Source organism: Phyllopteryx taeniolatus, chromosome 5 (assembly GCF_024500385.1).
Source record: "Phyllopteryx taeniolatus isolate TA_2022b chromosome 5, UOR_Ptae_1.2, whole genome shotgun sequence".
Lineage (NCBI taxonomy): Eukaryota > Metazoa > Chordata > Actinopteri > Syngnathiformes > Syngnathidae > Phyllopteryx > Phyllopteryx taeniolatus.
The window spans coordinates 2,525,991-2,545,903 of NC_084506.1; the positions used below are offsets into that span (position 1 = coordinate 2,525,991).

The window sequence follows — 19,913 nt, forward strand, 5'->3', positions numbered from 1 at the left end:
GGTGGTGATCAATACTTTGTCAACTGTGTCGGCGGATGCTGAGGTTTACTTATGAGTGGCCGTTAGGGACATTATTCAGGATTAGCTCTCACACTTACTATTCAAATACTTTCACACCCACACACAAACGACTGAAAGGGTCCTCATAAGGACTACTCAAACAATCTCATACCGACAAGGCTTGCTCTCATAAGGACTACTCAAAAACTCTCATCCGCACGCATCTTGCTCTCATTAAAACTACTCAAACACTCTCATCCGCACTAGTCTTGCTCTCAATAACACTACACAAACACTCTCATTAACAATACTCAAACACTCACACACGCACAAGTCTTGCTCTCATTTACACTACTCAAACACTTTCATATGCACGAGTCTTGCTCTCATTTAACACTACTCAAACACTCTCCGCGTCCGAATAAAGGCATCTCGCTCTTGATAGATGAGCCAGTCTAGCCCTACGTCATACACGACACGGCTTCTGATTGGCCGACAATTACGTCATATCCTACAGCACTTACACATTAAAAGCAGCCATTTTAATAAGTGAGGCTTACTATTATACTTTATGGCTGTTGGAAAATGCCATATTTTATTTTGAAACCACTTCCTTTTCAACTCATATAAACACATACACACGTCAAATGTCTACACACACACAGGTCAAATACACTCGCATGAACATGTAAAATCTATTTACATACCATCCTCAAATCCATTCATAAAATATACTCAAATCCTTTCACATTTCCATCTCAAATGCTCGCATACATGCTTGTGGGGAAAAAAAATCTTGGGAGATTTGTTTTAACATAGATAGAGAGAGAGAGAGAGAGAGAGAGAGAGAGAGAGAGAGATAGATAGATAGATAGATAGATAGATAGATACATTTTGACAATTAGTTATTTGAAGTACTGAAGTACTTTTCAGAGGGCAAATTCCAGCCTAATTTCTTTGTAATAATAACAATAATCTTGAATTAATTCTCTATTTTGTTTGTTTGTTATATTTTAGTTTCTCAATATGGGGATTTTTTTTATTTGTTATGTGCTACAATGATCAAAATAATTCATGTTTTAAATATGAAATACTTCACTCTTAGTGTGTGCAGTGTGCAGTTCATCTCTATAATTGCAGTTTTTGAATTGAACTACCAAATAAAAGATTTACACTATTCATGTGTGAGCATGATTGACATGCACTCGTGAATGCCAGTGATTTGTGCGAGAATATGATTGACGTGGTCACATGAACACATTAGAGTAGTGTTAATGAGAGCAAGACTCATGTGTATGAGAGTGTTTGAGTAGTGTTAATGAGAGCAAAACTCGTGCGTATGAGAGTCTTTGAGTAGTATTAATGAGAGCAAGACTCATGTGTAAGAGAGTGTTTGAGTAATGTTAATGAGAGTGTTCAAGTAGTGTTATTAAGAGCAAGACTCGTGTGTATGAGAGTGTTTGAGTAGTGTTAATGAGAGCAAGACTCGTGAGTATGAGACTGAGTAGTGTTAATGAAAGCAAGACTTGTGCGCATGAGAGTTTTTGAGTAGTCCTTATGAGAGCAAGACTCTTGTGCATGAGAGTGTTTGAGTAGTGTTAATGAGAGTGTTTGGGTAGTGTTAATGAGAGCAAGACTCGTGTGTATGAGAGTGTTTGAGTAGTGTTAATGAGAGCAAGACTCGTGTGTATGAGAGTTTTTGAGTAGTCCTTATGAGAGCAAGACTCGTGTGTGTATGCAAGTCTTTGAGTAGACCTTATGAGAGCCTTTCAGTAGTTTGTGTGTGTGTGCTAGCATTTGAATAGTATGTGTGAGAGCTAATCCTAAATAATGTCCCTAACGGCCCCTCATATTTACTCCCTCCGTCTCACATGCTCATACGCGCGTGCAACACTGTTACACGGTTGCACTTCCCCTCTCTGATCCTGGGTCCAAAGTGTCGTTTTGTTATCCTAGGCTAGCCAGTTCTAACAGGGATCATTGAATCCCCCAACATGATTGATACCTGGGCATGGTATATGAGAGGGAAAAAAAATCTGTTCTATTAAAGACAGGTCAGTGGCTAAGGGTGAGCTCCCACTTGATGATATTTTCATTATGTGTGTCTGTGTATGCATGTGTGTCAGTTGACTTATATGGACACATGCAGTTGTCCAGGACCATCTGCAGGGCAGATTAAATAACTTTGATAATTTAAAAAAGCATTGACAGAGCATTTTCTTTTCAGTGTTATTGCTTTGACCCTCATTATTCTCAATGGGGTGGTTCATTTTAATCTAGATGGTTATAAAAGCGTTCTCTCACTATAGTGTAAGTAGTTTAAAACAAAGAAAGACAGAAATAATGGTAATTTCACAGCCATTAGGTTAGGTATTTTATAAGTGACAAACGTTACGAGGCCTTAATATTCAGACATAATTATTGCAGATGACTCGGTAAGTAAATGTATTAGCTGGAAAATCAGGGCGTTGATGTTAAATTAACACCAAAGTCTATTTATCCATCCATTTTCTATACCGCTTGTCCTGTTCAGGGTTACGGGGAGCTTGATCCTCTCCTGACTTTGGGGTATTCACCAGTCAATCACAGGGCACATACTTTATATAGATACAGAAAACCATTCAGTCCCATTCACACCAACACTGAGTGGGAACTGAACCCATGCTGCCTATGTGGAAGTCAGCACAAGAACCATTACACCATCAGTGAAGTCTAGTCTGTCAGTCTTTTTCACGAAATAATTATTTTATTTTATTGTCCCAGAGGGACATTGGTATGGGTCTACATCAGTGATTCCATACCAGTGTGCTGTGGCATATTAGTGTTCAGTGAGAGATCATCAGGTTTACCTTGAAAAATTATCACTTAATTGGTCAAAAAATTTTACTTACTTACAGCCAATGTATCTGTGATTACTGTAATTTCTCGTGTATAATGCAAATGTCCCCCCCCCCAAAAAAAAATTGTCAAAAGTCAATAGTGCACATTATACATAGGTATATGGGCAAATGGAAAAAAACTTTCACATTTTATAAATCTATGCCACCATCTAGTGTTTATGAAAAAGCTGTACACTTTCATTCCAATATGCCACTGCCAACTAGTTGTTATAAAAAAGGTGTAGCCCACACTTTCATTTCAATATGACAGGGGTGTATGACTGCATATAAGTAGAGTTGTGCTCATAAGTTTACATACCCTGGCAGAATTTGTGAAATATTGTTTTTTTTTTAAAATATGACTGATGAATGAACAACAACGATCATTAATTTTTTATGGTTATGTATTGCTTCGTGATAATGCTTTTCTGAAATAATTGACCGTTTAATTTGAAACCCATTAAAATAAAATGAAATGTGTTTCCCCTGGTCCTTCATGTTTTCTTTAATTAATTGTACCCATCTTACAAATTCTGCCTGGGGAATCAAACATATGAGCACAATTGTGTATTTTCTCATTTACTAAATAAAAATAGGGCTGTGAATTTCAAAATAAGAACAAGTAAATAAAAAAGTATTACGTGTTCAAATAAAGTGCTTAGCTTCAGAATAACTCTTTGGAAAAAAAACTAACAAAATACAGATAATACTTCATGGTTTGATCATATGGGTAGAAGCAAAATCTTGCATTGTAATAATGCATTATACATAGGTAGAAGGGTTTTCCAAAATTTTGAGGTCAATTTTGGGGGTGCGTATTATAAATGGGTGCGCATTATACACAAGAAATTACGGTACCTGGCGACCAGTCCAGGGTGTATCCTCTTCTTGTCCAAGGTCAGATGGGATGGGCGCCAGGTCACCTGTGACCCTCATAAGGATATCCATAGAAAATTGATGGATGGATGTTCTGTTCTGTACAGTGACAGGCAGAACAATTCTATGCTCTTCCATTAGATGTACAAAGGTATGTAATTTACCTGTTTATCCACTTTAGTATGACATTTTTGTTTGGTGGTGTGGTGTGAGATTTTTCTAATGTAAAGCATGCGCCTTGGCTCAGATTGGGAAACACTGGGCTACATTAAAGCAACATGGACGACAGTGCAGATTCTGGATTTCTCCCACCCAGCGCAATTGTAAGTTGTCACTTCTTATCACCGAGGCACACATGTACTATAGTTTATCGGTATGGCCCAAATCACCCTGTGCCCTTTTCATTCACCCATTCACTCACATCATGCTATCCAATATGAATGAAATACTGTGAGTTAAAATCACTTTTAAAAGAAATCAACACCTGTCTGAAACTATTCAATAAAACTGGAAACATACTTTTCATTGCTCGATGTTTGGCCATTTCGTAAGATACAATTGTATAATTGACTGTAATACAGTGGTTTTGCTCTGTTTCTACCAAAAGCTTAATTAGAACTACAATAAGTAGTCATAGAAGTAATGATATCCGTCTTGGCGTGTCATCAACTTCATAGTTGGTTTAAGTACTGTATGTAATGGGGTTTCCATAATTCTTCTGTTCTCATGGATGAATATACTAAAACATTCGAAACAACTCCATCTCAGTGCACTACAGAAGTATGCCCTGTTTCCATGGATGAGTGTCTGGGCTTGATTTACTAAGATCCAAAATAGCAGGTACTGAATTGTGTGTTCACTCTAACAAGATCGTGAGTGATGTCGGTGGGCAACTTGTGCGTGATCTACTAAGATTGTGCTCTTTTACCAAGATTGCAAAGAGCGGGTGTTAAACTGCATGTATACTCACGCTAACACAGTGATTCTCAAAGTGTGGTACGAGTACCATTAGTGGTACTTGGACTCAGTCTAGTGGTATGCGAGAATCAGTTAAATGTTCAAACCGTGCATAATGTTATGTTATACAGTATGTTATGTGGCTTAGACCTTTTTTCCTACTGGATAGTAGAGTACATTTGTTAAGTCCAGTTCAGTTGGATTGACCTTTTAAGTAGAATACACTTTCTTTTAATCTTTTATAACTATTTTTTGTAAAAATAAAATAAAATAAAAATTGGGGTATAATTTTTATTTAACGTTTATGTGCAATCCATTTTAAATGAATTCTTATATTTATAATTTTATATATTTAAGCACAGTGCGTAATGTTACAGTGGCTTGAAATAATATGTAATATATAATTTTTACCCATTTCTGCCTCACTTTCGATATTATTTTTAGGTGGTACTTGGTGTAAAAAGATTGAAAACCACTGTGAGTCCAACAGATTGAGCGTGCTCTTGTCAACAGGTGTAAAAGTGGTAGAGAACAAAAAGAGGGTTTTGGGTATTGGGTAGCTCTGATGGTTTTCACCATGGAAAATTTGGGGGATCGCCATAAGCGTAAAATGAAGTTTTGTGTGATGGAATTCCAAGTGTGAGAGGAAGAGGCAAACAAATATGTTACTGAGTTACAGAAAAGAAATATAGCGCTTCAATAATTTTGGGTAAACTAGCAAACTTACAAAAGCAATGTTTTGTTTGATTTAGCCCCCCAAGGGGTGCGTGGCAATTGGATGTGTTCTCCCAAACACTGATTTTGAAACTTGGGACAGCAATCCTGAAAAACTGCCATTTGACGGGCCACTACCTGGCAGTTGTCACAGTGCGCTAAAATGACCCATGTGTGAAACTGTAGAGTTGAAAGAAGTTTTGTCCTAGGTGATAATTCATGACTCCTTCTTGTGACTGGCTCCAAGTCAACCTTTAGATCAATGTTGTGATAATTTTAGTTTCTGGCATTTGAAAAATGCACTGTTCATGCCTGTTTGCACCTGTCTTTCAATCGCATTATATAAAGACGCAAAATCAACCATTACAATTTATCTCAGATTTGATAAATCACATTACATATGCTAAATTTATCAATTTCAAGTTTGTGATTGTTTTTACACATGCAACCCTTTAGTAAATCAAGCCCTGTGGTCCTGACAGTGTTCCTTTTACAAACAGTACATCTGCAGTGTATTGCTAAGTGCAAATCTGAGAAGCTGTGTATGTAACTAATTGCTTAATAATTATGTTCCTTTAGGGAAAAGCAGTCACTCCACAGGAGAGGCCTCTGCTAAACACCCCCTGTCAATCAGAAAGTGGAGGAACCATCTTACTGCAGTTGCTGGAATTTAAAACGCATCTGCTTGAGGCTGTAGTGGAGCTGCACATTCAAAGGGTATAGTAGAAGATAACATATTTCTGCCCATTTACCGTACCACAGACAAACCAGTTACAACAATAGTGGTATGAAGTGCATTCCAAAGCCAAATGCCATAAAGGTCGCCCAATTTGGAACTCAATCTGAATATTCTAGACTTACTGTACCTGGAAAAAAAAGTTGCACCAAACTTGGACGTCAAACCGTCAGCCTCATAAGTGTCTGAAGCAGCGGTTGCAAACCTTTTTCATGCCATGCATACCTAAAACATTTTTAATACATTTTCACTCTACAAAAGGTATACTGTGGATCTAATTTCTTGATTAAGAACACAATTTGCACAAAATGTAAGCAACTATTTTATATTTTAAATGAAAAACATACAGAAAAAGTTGTTTAATTTTTTTTGGGATTGTTAATTGGTTATGATTTGGTTAAATTGTATGATTTTGTTGCTGATCATGATCCTCATCTCTTGTTTGTGGATTTAGGCAATTTCTAGATTTTGTCTTCACTGATCAAAATGAAGTTAATCTAGAGTTGACCTGTGTTGACAGATTCTTGTGGGCAAACCTGGCAGAAACAGTCTTGATTTTATTCTATATATGAAGTTCAGGTATCTTCATTCAATTTGCCATGAAGACTGCTTGATAAACTAATTAAAGCCCAATTTGGAAACCCTGTTCTCAGCCACGCATAGAGATGAACCGGTATGAACATTTCTCATCACGACCATCATGACCAAAATTATCACCGTTATCGATATCATTCCGTTATCACTGAAAGAAATGGAAACAAATATTAACATAAAAAAAATCACCCCGAAAGCATTGTACTTCTTGTCATTAGAAATTGAAAATAATCAGATTTGATTCTAATGCATGTAAACAGGAAATTTCAGACAGTTATATTTAATAATTTTCTAATAATCAATTAAATGTATCGTAATTAAACAAAATGAATGTAATTAGATGATTTGTAATCATTAATCCCATTTCTAATCAAATAAAAATATTTGACAAATTGATTTGCAAGTTGAAAATAGACATGTTGGTTCAATGTATTTACTATATATTAACATTATTATTATGGACAGCAGTTGACTTACATTTAAATTTCTGTCACCGGTCATAATGTTAAAATGTTACTTAAAACAATGCCTGTACGGTTAATAAAACGTTCATGGTGGCAGTTGTTTGACTCTGGAACATTCATTCATTCATTTTACGAACCGCTTATTTTCACTAGGGTCGCGAGCGTGCTGGAGCCTATCCCAGCTGACTCCGGAGGAGAGGCGGGGTACACCCTGAACTGGTCGCCAGCCAATCGCAGGGCACATATAAACAAATAACTATTTGCACTCACATTCACACCTTCGGGCAATTTAGAGTCTTCAATCAACCTACCATGCATGTTTTTTTAGGATGTGGGAGGAAACCGGAGTGCCCGGGCACGGGGAGAACATGCAAACTCCACACAGGCGAGGCCGGGATTTGAACCCCGGCCCTCAGAACTGTGAGGCAGATGTGCTAACCAGTCGTCCACTGTGCCGCGACTCTGGAACAGATTTTTTAAATTCTAATTGATTACAAAAGGCCCTTCAATTGGCAACTAGTCCACGGTGTACCCCGCCTCTCACGTTAAATCAACTAGGATTGGTTCCAGCTCACCCGTGACATGAGTGAGCATAAGAAGTTTACAAAGTGGATTGATGGTTGTTTCCAAAATATATATATTTTTAACTGGACCAAATCGGGATTTACATCACCTTCTGCTTGCCTGATATTCAATCCAAATGGGAATAATTTACTTTGTTGAGCATACCCTTTGGATTGTACAAACTAAAATCATCTAAACAACAGGTTCATTTACTGTAATTATATGTAAGAAGGAAATGTGTATTTGTTATCTTGACCTGAAAGAGATCTAACTGTCTCTTTCGGCTATCTGAGTGCGATTCATATTACTGTACATCAGAATAGAGGTCAGACATGCTATTTGGCCCTTGACCAATAAGTAAAAAGTTAATTTGTTTCTAAATAGAAATGGGGCGAAAAAAAAACATCATTCTGCCCTCAAGCAAACACATTCAACCTGACAGCACATATTCAGTGTGCTTAAAGGTTAAAGGAGAAAAAAATGTGATGTTGTGATTTCATTTTTATTGTTATTGTCACGTTAACTGTTAAATCTGTCTGAGCCTCCTCAGGCTGCTCCTCTGAAGGAAGAGGTTAAGGAGTAGCTTGTCATCCTGTTGTTGGTACTCCATATTTTGACAAGACAGTGAAAACGATTTTAGGTAATTTGTAAATTAAGTAACTTGATGTAATTTAAGATTTACATGAAAGAGCATATAGCAGAATATGTATATCTGTACATCAAGGTTTAATTTGAGTTGAATCTAGGCAAAGGCACAATGTGACAGTCAAACAAGCATGTTTGTCAATTCACCAAGCATGTTTGTCAATTCACCAACAAATAATTATATATCTTCAAGATGAGACAAAAGGGGATGCCATCATTTCTTGAAAACTGCAATAAAACAAATGAGACGAGAGACCGTCATCAGTTTCTGCATAACAGACATTATTAAAATTACTTTCAAATAATCTCTTAACAAATCTGTTGTTGTCTGTTTGGAATAGCATCGAAGAACACGTTCAGTAAAGGTTTTGTGTATTTTTCACAAAACTTCAACGCACAATGATTATTTCTCAGATGGAAAATAACAGCTTCATCTCGTGCCCTCCTTTTTTGCAGCACTGAGTTGGTACCATAGTTTAATGGGAGCTTATAAAAAAAAAAAAACTTACGGTGTTATGCCGCTACCACATGCGCATAGTCTCATGGCCATCGAGAGAAATTTACTTTTACCGGCATGGTTTCTCAGGGTTTAAAAGGAGAGTAAGGGCAGCTCACCTCAAATATCACACGACTTCTAAGGCTCATCTCTTTCAATACAACTGACAGAAGAATGAATCAGTGAAACATTTGATCCTCTACAGAACGTCTTTTGCCCGCATGTAATGTATTTATTTTAATGATCTACTGTATTACACTCCTCAGGCTCTGTGGTAAGCTCTACTTGGGGGTGCTGGAGAGGAGGGTTCGTTGGGAAGTCGAATCTCAGATTCAGGAGGAACAGTGTGGTTTTCGTCGTAAACCGTGGAACAGTGGACCAGCTTTACACCCTCAGCAGGGTTCTGGAGGGTGCATGGGTGTTCACCCAATTAGTCTAGATGTGCTTTGTGGACTTGGAGAAGGTGTTTGACCGTGTCCCTCGTAGTGTCCTGTGGAGAGTATTCCACAAGTATTGGGTATCGGCCCCCTTGATACGAGCTGTTCGGTCCCTGAATGACCAGTGTCAGAGTTCAGTCTGGATTGCCGGCAGTAAAAGTCGGATTCGTTTCCAGTGAGAGTTGGACTCCGCCAAGGTTCCCCTTTGTCACCAATTCTGTTCATGACCTTTGTGGACAGACTTTCTGGACACATCCAAGGTGTTGAAGGGGTCTGGTTTGGTAGCCTCAGTGGTGCATCTCTACTTCATCAAGCCACGAGTTTCAACTCCCACTGGCACGGTTCACAGCTGAATGAGAAGCGGTTGGGATCAGAATCAGCACCTCCAAATCAGAGGTCATGGTCCTAAGTTGAGTAGAGTGCCGTCTCCAGGTCGGGGATTTTTGAAATAGCAAGAAATATACAAGAACCCACCCCTCCCATCCCCACATATAAAAGCAAAACAAACCCACACTAACAAACCCACACTAACAAACACACACACACACACACACACGCACACACACACGCACACGCACACACACACACGCACACATAGACACGCACACACATAAACAGCACAAATTGATTAATAGTTTAGAGACATGGCAAGGCACTGATGACCCAGGTGAGGAAAGACAACCTGTGGAAGCCATCCACACTGAGAGGTGTCACAGGATGCAGCCAAATTTTGAAGAGCCCCCCCAGTCCCAAGGCCTGGAGAAACAGCAGGATGACATCCCCGTGAGCAGACTGAACACACCTCTCAGCGTGGAGGCACACTGGAGTTAAATGGCTCTGTTTTCATGACTAGTGCAAATTTGGTGTGTTGCCTAACTCTGCGAAGGGGCGGGTTACACCAAGTTGTCGTAATCTCGAACACACGTGCAGCTGGCATATTTAAAACAAAGGGGATATCTGCACCAGTGGGCGTAAACACAGCTGCCTTTATTCGCCGCCAATCAAACCGGCTTATTTAATTTATTCCCTTTAAGTGAGGTGCAATACTGGTCTTGCATGCATTGAGAGAGCAATCCACGTGTGCTTGTAGCATATTGTCACTTGACCGGTGTGGCAAAAGACAACTTCATTTAATACAGGAGGAGCTGGTGAAAACGACTTAAAAATGTCCACAGTACGGTGGCCTGGAAGTGCAAAACAATATAACAAATTTTGAAACACTTTTACATTTCAGAAAACAAATTAACAAAAGCCAAAACACTTTTACATTTCAGAAAACAAATTAACAAAAACCAAAACACTTTTACATTTCAGAAAACACATTAACAAAAGCAGAAACACTTTTACAAAAGACGTAACAAATTACAAAAGACAAAACACCCGGAAAGGGAAAGTTCACAGACATTCTTAGAAATACCACACCCTTTCTCTGCAAGACCCACCCCGCTTCAACATGTTTGGCTCCTGCATCGCGGGAAGGGTAGGCTCCGCAGATGTAACGAGATGTGCATCCCAAATAGCGATTGTATATATGGACGCCCTGAACAGCGAGCCTGTATAGGCGTTTGATGCTGTATATACAATATATTGTACTTGATCACATTTCTTAAACCATAAAAATATAGTTTTAGAGTTAAGGAAGAAGCAGGCTGTTAAAGAGAGAGGATGCTGGCGAGAATTAAAGGGAAAGTGTAGATATTTGCAAGGCAGGTGCCGGCTCCATTCATTTTTGAACATACCGAGCAAGGGATCTACCTTGCATACATTTTGTTCACAAGCTATGCTTTTCATCGACTTGCACATTATACATTATGAATATAGTTTAGCATTTATGTTAAACAACATTTGATGCTTTACGTACTATTGATATGGCTTGAGGCGAGGCAATGCTCGGAAATGTATTTTGACCCTAGGGGAAAGATTCTCAGCATTTTCATTGAATGTAAACTGGGACGTGAAGACGCTGTGCAACGGAGATTATAATTTTGAATCGCGTCAAAGCCAGTGGCCGACCGATCGGCCACTCAAGGAAAACCTTTTATTGTCCTATTGTGTTTGAGTCTTTTTTACTTTTCGGGCTCTATATTCATAGACTGCGCAACGTGCGACGGAGCATAAATGGTGCGCATATTGATATTTTTGTTGGCGCAAGGCTCGCTGCGTGTTTGCCTATCTGGCAAACCTGTCAGGGCCAAGCTGAGCGGTGTCAGCGCAGCGAGGGTGTGTCCTTTGGCTTCTGCCCAGAGTATGTGACTGAGGGCTCTTTTTCAGTGATCTTCATTTTCGTGCAAGCGCAAGACTTGTTGCTTGTTGGCAGACCCTTCTGCGCCAAACACCCCCCACCCCCCTCCCCGTTGAGCAGCACCTTAGCAGCAGTCATCAGGATAGAGGTGTGTGCAGTGTGTCATCTGTGGAACTGTGGAATCGGATGCCATGTCTCCTGATGACGTCCCCAAGGGGAAGCATGCATAGATTAAAAATAATTGGACCTAAAACTCGTAGCTGCTGCTCCTCTGCATTGAGAAGACCCAGATGAGGTGGCTTGGCCTTCAGGTTAGTATTCCTGCTGGACACCTCCCTACTGATGTGTTCCAGGCATGGCTCACAAGGAGGAGGCCCTGGGCAAGAACCAGATCACGCTGGAGAGACCATGTCTCTCGGCTGACCTGGAAATGTCTTGGGATTCCCCCTGGAAGAGGTAGACAAAGTGGCTGGGCAGAGGGAAGTCTGGGCTTGTCTGCTTAGGTAACTACCCCTGCCACCTGACCCTAGATCAGGTGAAGAAGATAGATGGATGGATCTACTGTATTCCCAGTCTTTTCACAACATTCTACACATTTTGACTGTAATTAGGTTGTCATGAGAGTATATCTTGTCAAAATAGATCAACATTACATTGCATGCAATTTTGTTTGTTTTGTGGAGTTTCTGATATTTTTTTCATAAATCTCTCCATGGTTCAGGATGCAGAAACTCGGTATGAGAATCAGCTCGGTAAAGTGGTGTTGGAGAAACAGGAGCTGGAGTGGGAAAAGGTATGGCTGGATGACAGTTGTTCTGTCAGATTTGTCAGAAGTTTTACGTCATTACAAATTAATGTTTTCATCATTTGATGTGATATTTCTCCCAATCATGACAGGAGACCTTACAAAACCAAATGGAAACAGTTAAAAAACAGCATGGGGAGTCTCTCATCAATGTTAAAAAGCAGGTACATCTCATTATAAGTTTCAAATGTGCTACTTTTAAGTATGAAAACAAGGTACTATTGTTGGTGGAAAGTGTAATGACGGCATATCACAACTAGGTAATGACATGATTTACTAATTTAATTAACAGAAAACCAGAAATGTTGGACAACAAGATACAGATCTTACACAAGAAGAGCACATTTATTTTTTTGATTGGTCTGTGTGGCCTGTTTGCAATAAATTTTTATTTTATTTTAATCAGTTTATTTGAAAGGGGACAATGCAATTTCATAAAACACATGAAATACACATGGTTAAAAAAGCCAGAATTAGCCAGAAGGCTTGTTTTCATCTGTAGTCCCCTGGCCATGATATAAAAAAGCAGTAAAATACATCTACAAGACAATATAATACAGGATACATAATCAAAGACTTACTATACTATTAAGAGAGAATAAAACCACAAATCATTTGATCATAACAAAAAAAAAATCATCATAACATACTTGTCTTTTAGTGTTGGCAGCTATAGGTGTTAACTAGCCACATTTTCAGTTTTTTTGTGAAGGCCTTGTATGTTGTAAGCAGTTTAACCTCCTCAGGTACTGAGTTCCACTCACCAGCACTCCTCACTGACCAGGCTGACTTACTGAAAGTGCTCCTGTGCAGAGGAATGAGACAGTCACCTCTGACAGAGCCTCGAGTGACATGCTCAGAGCTGTTTCTTTGGCTGATGAACTCAGCCAGAGGAGCTGGAGCCAAATCATGCAATACTTTATAAATCAAATTTAAATCTGCAAATATGTGAAGACTGTCCCAGTTTAAAAGACTGTATTTTTTTTAAATTGCACAGTGATGACAGTGCCTTGGTTTTTTATCCATCACTTTAATTACTTGTTTGTACAAAACTTCCAATGGTTTTTTTTGCATTCTGACCAGCCTGGGACCAACTGGTTATGCAATAGTTAATGTGACGAAGAATCATTGAATGTAAGTAAATTTTTGCGGCTTCAGTTGACATTTCATTTTGAATTGCACGAAAATTTGTGAGGTTTAATTTGATATTTTTACACAATTTGTCAATATGGGCTTTAAAGGAAAGCTGTGAATCTATTATTAACCCAAGATATTTGTATTGGCTGACAATTTGCATTTTTTTCTCCATTAACAAGTATGTCGGGGTCAGGTGATACTCTATTTGTTTTAGTGAAATACATGCCTACAGTTTGAGAAACGTTTAGCTGTAGACAGCACTCCTAAACCAAGTTGTGACACAGGACATTGTATTAGTGAGTTTAGCAGCAACAGTATCTTTGGAGCGACCATGAACAAAGAAAACCGTGTCGTCTGCATACATTACGCACTCTGCTTCAGAACAAACACTGAATAAAAGGGGGCCTAATATTGATCCCTGAGGGACTCCAGAGGTTAGCCTAAGAGACTTTGATCTGCAGTTGTTAACTGATACAGATTGTTTTCGGTCATGCAGATATGATTCAATCCAGCTCACAGCTTTGCGAGAGAAGTTAAATTTTGAGAGCTTGGTAAGAAGAACTGAGTGATTTACTGTATCGAAAGCTTTCCTGAGGTCTAAGAACACCGCCCCTACAACTCCACCCTTGTCGAGAGAAGATTTTATTTTCTCAATGAAGAGGCATGTGGCCATTTCAGTGGAATGCTTGGATCTGAAACCAAACTGCATGGCGTGGAGAGATGGGGAGCTGCTGTTTAAATAATGGACAATCTGCTCTGACACCCATTTTTCTGCAACTTTGGAAATGGCCGGAAGAATGCTTATAGGTCGGTAGTTATTCAGAGAAGTTGAGTCACCGGATTTAAAGACAGGGGTAACAATAGCAGATTTCCAGGCCTTTGGAAAGTGACCAGATGAAATTGAAAGATTAATGATTGAGGCAATAGGAGTAGCAAGAGTTGAACCTAGATCTTTGAGCATGTTCGTGTCCATTCCAAAAACATCATTTGCCTTAGATGGTTTGAGTGAATGAATTAAATCGATAACTTTGGTCTCAGTAATATTTGTAATAGTAAAGAACTGCGTTGCATACAATGCAGGGTATTCCTTCCTTTGTTTTATTGCAAACTTAGAAGAGATTTCTGACACAGATTCAATGAAGTAGTTGTTAAAAGCATCAGCCATCACTTGAGGTTCCGTCAGGATGTTTCCATTTAATTTAATTTGCATTAGTTTTGTTTTGTTATTTTGTGTATCACCCAATAGTTTTTTAATATAATTCCAGGTTATTATTGAATTTCCCTTCGCACTATTCAAAGCAGTAATGAAAAAGTCAGTTTTAGATTTTCTCATTTCTTTCACTACCCTATTTCTCAGTGAAATAAAGTGGTGTCTATTGTATCCTGATTTGACCGACAACTTCAAGGAATGATCAGTTTCAGAATAAATGTGTTTAACCAAGGAAGGCCATTCTTTCTAGCTTTTAGTTTAATTATCCGTGTAAATTGTATAATAATTTCTTGTATTTTGTTGGCAAATTTAGAACAATCCTCATCGAAACTTTTACCAGCGAGTAATACATCCCAGTTTACTTCTTGGATAGAATCTTGGAAATTTTGTTGTTCATGTTTTGGTATCCTATTGGATTCAGTGGTGGCCAAGGGTTTGAAGCGCTTTTTATTTAATTTTCTTGTGACCATTATAAGATTGTGATCAGACAATCCTGTGAGCATATTGTATGGCTTCAAGATCCAATCTGGCCTATTAGTAAAAGCTAGATCAATCTGAGTTCGGGTGGAGTTTGTAATTCTCGTAGGGCCATTAATTACCTGAGTCATATCCATATCATCCATAACCCTTTTCAATTTTTTCCTAACTTTGTTAACTTCCCAATTAATATTTAGGTCACCCATTATTATCACCTCTTTTGCAAGATTGAGTTGTTTCAGTAAAATTTCCAGCTTTTCATAAAAAGCTGCATTTGATGAGGGAGGCCTATATATAACTACAAGAATAAAAGACATTTGCTGTGACAAAGAAACAGCTAGTCCAAGAAATTCTAATCCATTCTCATCTGTAACATGTATTTCATTACAATTAAAAGTGTCCTTGGCATAAATCATAACACCTCCTCCCTTAGAACCCTGTCTGTCGTTTCTAAACATTTTATAACCAGGTACAGATAGTATTGCTGAGGGCGAAGATTCATGGAGCCATGTCTCAGATAGGCAGAGGAAGTCAATATTTGAGTCAGTGAGAAGGTGATTGACCTGATCACTTTTTGGTAAAATGCTTCGTATATTTAAGTGTGCACAAAGAATGCCCAGCTAGCAGAGGTGGAGGCCCAGCTAGCAGTGGTGGAGGCCCAGCTAGCAGTGGTGGAGGCCCAGCTAGCAGTGGTGGAGGCCCAGCTAGCAGAGGTGGAGGCCCAGCTAGCAGAGGTGGAGGCCCAGCTAGCAGTGGTGGAGGCCCAGCTAGCAGTGGTGGAGGCCCAGCTAGCAGTGGTGGAGGCCCAGCTAGCAGTGGTGGAGGCCCAGCTAGCAGAGGTGGAGGCCCAGCTAGCAGAGGTGGAGGCCCAGCCGGCAATGGTGGAGGCCCAGCTAGCAGTGGTGGAGGCCCAACTTGCAATGGTGTTGGCCCAACTTGCAGTGGTGTTGGCCCAGGTGGCAGTGGTAGAGGCCCAGCCGGTAGAGGTGAAGGCCCAGCCGGTAGAGGTGGAGGCCTAGCTAGCAATGATGTTAGCTGATCTAGCATTGGTGTTAGCCCGACTGCTCGAGGTAAAGGCCCAGTTGGCAGTGATGTTGGCCCAGGTAGCAGAGGTGGAGGCCCAGCTAACACTGACCCAGGGTTTAGTTCAACATCACCAGCCAAAAGGAGTATCAGCAAGAGATTAAAAACACCCAGGAGTGGTTTGCCTGTGACAGCCTGTTCCTGCTCACCTGGGGGTGGCCTAGCATGGCCATAGTCCAGTACCCTTGTGAATAGCATGTGCTGACTCCATCTGGCTGGATACAAGGTTAGAGTGTCCCTTTTTCTTGGACATGTTGAACTTAGCAGAAGGATAGAGGGTTATCCAAACAGCAAAGGAATACGTTGATAGCATAATCCATGGTCCTATTTGATCTTTGGATGACTTTTTAAGCAAACGCACAGGACCTGCCAAACTGTGTGGCTGCACCCCGGCAGCCATCTTGTTTTTTTTCAGATTTATGACTACAATCTTTCCACCTTGGTTCAAGTTAAATAATTCAAGTTGTTATTAAATTTGACATCTTGTACCGCAGCTACTAAGAAGATTTTTGCATTTTCCCAGCATCCCAGTGTCCCAAGATTTCTTAAACAGGCATAGCTTTCAGTTTATCCATTTATTACATTTCAGCCGTTCAATTGGCTGACCACAAGGCTGTAGCTTGTGAGGAGTTAAGACAGCCAAGGTAATATGCAGTGAAGCCGGTTCTCCTTCTTCATGCTGCACTGATTCGCTTCACCTTTTGCAGTACAAAGTCACATTATAAGAAACACCTTCAATCGCCCCCTTAAGGGGAAATTCAATTGACACTCAAGTTTTGTGTTTTTAATGTGATGCAAACACATAGTCAAAATGTATCTCTCTATTAAGCAGTTCTCAAACTTGCTCTCTAGCTGTTCCTAAGATACTGTATGTTGTTACACACTGATCTAATGCTGCCCACTATATAGGAGACAACAGTACAGATTTACAGTAAGACTGAAGTACATTTGATGTATGACTGTCAGACATCTTATATTTTTATATTTTTTTTGTACAGTTACAGGCCAAAATAAGAAACACTGAGGAGGAAAAGGTATGAACACTCTATTCCCAGTGAATTTCCTTCAATTATTTTTTCAGTAGAGCTGTACATTTTCTCATCTCGCTTGCTCTCTGTTGGCGATTGGAATGCATTCTTTTACGCTAAGCTTTGGCATTTATTACATTTTTGACACTCAGACGAATAATGTATCTTTGCAGGGGAAATACCAGGTCATTTCTGAGTTAAAGGAGAGGGAGATTGGCAACTTGAAAGAAGAGCTGAAGTCGCTCCAGGTACTGAACTCGTGCTCTCTGTCCATTTATCCTTTCGCACCATCACATTTATTACTTCATTTTTCTTGCTTTAAAAAAACAAAGATTTACCGTAGACCTGTTATGAAACAGAAGTCATCTGCTAAGTCAAGGGCAGAAGGTCCAAGCCAATTTGGCTCCCAGAGTGTTTGTCCTCAGGCGCGACGCCACAGAAGTGACAAACAGCCATCCCCACAGACCACTGCACTTTAACGACCGTCTTGTGTGGTGACGATTGAGGCGTTTTCTTTTTGATATTCTATCCGGGAGACATTAACTGCTGTGTTTGGCTAAGTTGAGGCCCAGCTGTCTTAATTGTTGTGATATGGTCTAACGGTTCCCTTTTTTTGCACACACACTATTGTTGTGATTAAAACACTTTAATCACTAGCATCTTGACAGTCAGCTAAATTACAAATTTACTCAGATGGAACAGCTGTGTATTTAATAAAAAATCAAAATGTAGGGTTTTATATATGAAGTTACTTTAATTCAAACCAAGAGTGATATTCTGAGTAAAATTACTTAATATAGACTTCCATGAACAATATTTTTCTTTGGATCTAATTTATGAAAAAGCAAACTTTTAAAAAGACAATTATCCTTTTGTTTGTTCATGGTATTACAAGATCCCTTTGTTATTGTACATTTGTCTTGGAAAGATGAATTGTAAAATTAATTTATTGATCTAGCCATTTTAATATGTAGCTGTCCATCCATGTATCAAAAGTGTTAACTTTGTATTTAATTTCTGGGACAAATGCAATTTATTGTAATTTTTTTTCTAATGATCATCATGATGCAAAACTATCATGTTGTTGATGTTGGTGTGACTTTCTTCCTGTCTTATAGCTGCTGAAGTACAACTTTGAAAAGAAATCCAATGAGTTGGTAAGGAGGTTTTTCAACTTGTTCCAATCGTTGACAGAAGATGGGTGGGAGTGAGGAAAAATTAAATGACGGTTGGGGAATTGGAGGAAAGGCTTTTAGATGGAGGAGCTCATCACCACTAACGGATAGGGAGAGTGTGACACTTGAACTGCCATGACAATATTAAAATATTTTATAACAGGACCTCGCTTGGTTGAACACTCTTCCTTTGCCAGTGGCACGGTCAGGGAGTTAAGGGAAGGGTGGTGTATAAGGATAGAAGGGAGTAAAATGAGAGTGAAGGGAGTGAATTATTGAAGAACGAGTGATACAGACAATCAAACTGTAATGGCAGTTTGAAGAGTGCTAAAGCTCTATGAGGCATGGACTTTGCTGATGCCTTCATCCCACAAAGACAGTGCATGTGTTAATCCATGAAGCTCAACTGTTTTTGACTGCAGTATTGGATCTCAGAGTAGACATGCACTTTTTACATCTTGTTTTGTTTCTTGTTTTGTCAAGAGTATGATGAGTAAGCGCCTAACTCAAGCTTTCCGGCAGCTTGATTTAGGGGGGAAAGTGATAACGATTGTAAGGGCCCATGACTGATAGGGCCCCAAGAAAATTGTGTTTTAAATTTGTGGCATTTACCTATAGAGACTCTGACTGGACTTGTTAGCATTTTCATTGCTTTCGTAGGAACTTTTCAGTGTTTGTTTTAAGTGCAGTGGTCATTACTTTGTCTGCTGTATTTTTTTGTTGTTGACAGGAACAGAAGCAAACTTTGCAGATTCGGTCAAAAGACAGTCACCTGATCCAAATAGGAGAGGTTGAGAAACGATTTGGTGCTCTATCTAGGCAGTGTGCCACACTCAAGAAGGCCCATGAGCAACTGGAGCAGAATGGTAACTGAAGGATATTCACAAACGAAAATGTAGACTTTTGTTTAGGTTTCTACAAAACCGTTAAGTTGTGGTAAAGTCAGAATCAGCATTTTGGCTAAGTATGTTGCAGGACAGACAAGGAATTTGTCCCTGGTAGTTCGAGCCACTCTAGTATAACAACAAACAGCCACTATGATGAAATTTAGGACACTTAGGACATAAAAAACACAACTGTGGAGAGTTATTGAGCAAGAAAGTGCACCACTAGTGTGGTGATACTGATATAATGGCAATTGTATAAATGGTGCAGAGGCCTCAAGCAATTAAGAGCAGTGACTAATAGTGCAATGATCTGGTACAGTGACAATTGTGCAAATGGTCAAACTCAAGAGTGGCCAGTTATAATCAACAAACGTATGCAAAGACTGCAGAGTAACAAAACAGTAAGTGTACGAATAATGTAGACGTCTCCTGACAGAAATTTGCAAAATTGGCAGCATGTTGCAATGAAATTGTAAGTTAATTGTTTAAGAAGTTAATGGAAAGAGG

General features: G+C 39.4%; 1 protein-coding gene across 5 annotated transcripts in view; it reads left to right on the plus strand.

Annotated features, from left to right (window-relative positions):
* LOC133478387 (coiled-coil domain-containing protein 73-like) overlaps positions 1-19,913 on the plus strand; it is a 32,654-nt gene that overhangs the window by 1,631 nt on the left and 11,110 nt on the right. For 4 of the 5 annotated variants that reach the window (XM_061774410.1, XM_061774411.1, XM_061774412.1 and 1 more), the window contains exons 2-10: positions 3,749-3,906; positions 4,003-4,078; positions 6,006-6,143; positions 12,326-12,397; positions 12,502-12,573; positions 17,315-17,350; positions 17,518-17,592; positions 18,463-18,501; positions 19,250-19,385. In XM_061774410.1, the coding sequence (XP_061630394.1) occupies positions 4,034-4,078; positions 6,006-6,143; positions 12,326-12,397; positions 12,502-12,573; positions 17,315-17,350; positions 17,518-17,592; positions 18,463-18,501; positions 19,250-19,385 (613 nt within the window). In that variant the 5' untranslated portion in view covers positions 3,749-3,906; positions 4,003-4,033. Of the gene's footprint in view, positions 1-3,748; positions 3,907-4,002; positions 4,079-6,005; positions 6,144-12,325; positions 12,398-12,501; positions 12,574-17,314; positions 17,351-17,515; positions 17,593-18,462; positions 18,502-19,249; positions 19,386-19,913 lie in introns of those variants that run through there. The other variant, XM_061774414.1, reaches the window with a different exon arrangement.